Source organism: Frankliniella occidentalis, unplaced genomic scaffold, assembly GCF_000697945.3.
Source record: "Frankliniella occidentalis isolate FOCC.00 unplaced genomic scaffold, Focc_3.1 Scaffold17, whole genome shotgun sequence".
Lineage (NCBI taxonomy): Eukaryota > Metazoa > Arthropoda > Insecta > Thysanoptera > Thripidae > Frankliniella > Frankliniella occidentalis.
The window spans coordinates 2,912,217-2,914,025 of NW_026267147.1; the positions used below are offsets into that span (position 1 = coordinate 2,912,217).

Consider the following 1,809-nt stretch of genomic DNA (forward strand, 5'->3'; position numbering starts at 1 on the left):
CCCCCCCCCACAGGAAGACCAAGAACGACATACAGGTGAAGCTGGGCACGAACAGATTGGACCGAGTGGAACAGGGACGAAAGCAGGTGAGTTTACGCGCTGCTCGTCCCAAGTAACGCGAACACCAACACTTGACAACAACCGCATACTGCGCAGTAAACTTTCGAAATTTATTTACATTTTAAATTCGTAACCTGGCCGCGCCTTTTATGGAAGGTTTCACCATTTTACCTACGCGAGGATTGACCGCAGTTGTTGCTTGCAGATACCGGCGAGCCAGCTCATCCAACACGAGTATTACCAGCCGCAGGACAGGTTCCACCACCACGACATCGGTCTCGTGAAGCTGAAGCAGCCGGTGCAGTACGACAGTGCGTGAGCAAGGTGCCCGATTCATAAACGGCTCAACGTACGCGGCTGCTGGATTTTCCCACCTAATTTTCTCCGACCTGTTTATTTATCCAAAATCCCCAAAATGGTTTCTGACCTAGATTTTGTCCAACCTATTTTTCTCCGATCTCATCGATATGCTGAAATTTGGGAAGAATGTTCTTCAAAGACGAACAGGCTTCAAAGGCCATGGCGGCCAGGACGGGGTACTTTAAGTGCAGTGAGGGAAAGACCGTATTTAGCTATTTAACTCTTGTTTAGCTACAGACAATCTCTTCTTATTCCGTGTATTGGTTTAGCTGGTTTAGCTGCTACGGCTAATGATCGTCTTTGCAGATCTCATCAAGCCGATCCGCCTGCCCACCGAAGCCGAGGGCATGCAGAAGCACCACGGCCTGCGGGGCCAGCTGAGCGGCTGGGGCGCCACGCACAACTCCGGCCCGCAGCACCCGCAGCTCAAGTGGGCGCGGCTGCCCGTCTCGCAGCCCGGCACGTGCCCCCAGCTGAACGGCGCGCCCTACGCGCACACCCAGTTCTGTTCGGACGTGGTCGACTACCGGGGGGGCAGGGGGCCGCCCACCCAGGCCAACCAGGGCCACGACGCTTGTAAGGTACGAGGATATGCCACGACGTCGTAGGAGCTTGCAGGAGCTGAACTCGACAGTTTGTTTCGTAGTAGCGAATGGCGGACGTATGTACAGCACTCTCTAGATTCTCCGAGATTCTCCTTAAGCCAAACATTTTCTCCCGCTATGTTTTGTTCTGTAACTGTTTTACTCTCGAGTTTGAATAGACCTTTGATCCAAACGATGTGGCAACGCCGCACCCAAATAGTTTCCAGCGACAAACTCTTAATTGTGATCAAAATTCAAAATTCTGGCCGCGGTGTTTGATTTTTGTGACTACTCCGCATCAAAAATCGTGGCCAGAATTTTGAATTTTGATCACAGTGAAGAGGTTGTCGCTGGACAAAAATAGCGGTATTTGGGCGACTGTACGAATAGCCGCTTTGGATAAAACGTGTATCCGGCGAGATTGAGTGCCGTGTCCGTTGTTCCACACGCAGGGAGACTCGGGCAGCCCGTTCATCGCCGACCACACCCTGAAGAACACCCCGGTGCAGTTGGGCATCGTGTCCTACGGGAGGGAGTGCGGCGGGAGATTCCCCACCGTGTACACGCACGTGGGCTCCTACGTGCCGTGGATCAAGTACCACACGGGCGTCGGCGGCGGGTAGATGTGTAGCACCATAAACACGCCGGTGGAACGGAAGGATAGCATGTTTCCAACGCTTTCCCCACTTTTTTTCGGATAGTGATCATCATAACTGACTACTTAGTCAACTTGGCAACAAACCAAACCTCATAAAAGAGTAAAAAAACACACATTCAAAAACCTGACAGACTGACACCAATCACA

At 52.2% G+C, this 1,809-nt stretch overlaps 1 protein-coding gene across 1 annotated transcript; it reads left to right on the plus strand.

Moving 5' to 3' along the window:
• Nucleotides 1-9: 9 nt before the first annotated feature.
• LOC113214779 (coagulation factor IX-like) lies at nucleotides 10-1,665 on the plus strand. The gene is made up of 4 exons (XM_052264229.1): nucleotides 10-86; nucleotides 266-371; nucleotides 727-1,001; nucleotides 1,457-1,665. The coding sequence occupies exons 3-4, from the start codon at nucleotides 768-770 to the stop codon at nucleotides 1,625-1,627; spliced, it is 405 nt and encodes a 134-aa protein (XP_052120189.1). The 5' UTR covers nucleotides 10-86; nucleotides 266-371; nucleotides 727-767; the 3' UTR covers nucleotides 1,628-1,665.
• Nucleotides 1,666-1,809: the final 144 nt, after the last annotated feature.

Bases quoted from the DNA above. Each gene is read 5' to 3' on its own strand.
- LOC113214779 (XM_052264229.1), top strand. From the start codon at position 768: ATGCAGAAGCACCACGGCCTGCGGGGCCAGCTGAGCGGCTGGGGCGCC. The intron at 1,002-1,456 runs GTACGAGGATAT...TTCCACACGCAG, and splicing joins AGGGCCACGACGCTTGTAAG to GGAGACTCGGGCAGCCCGTT.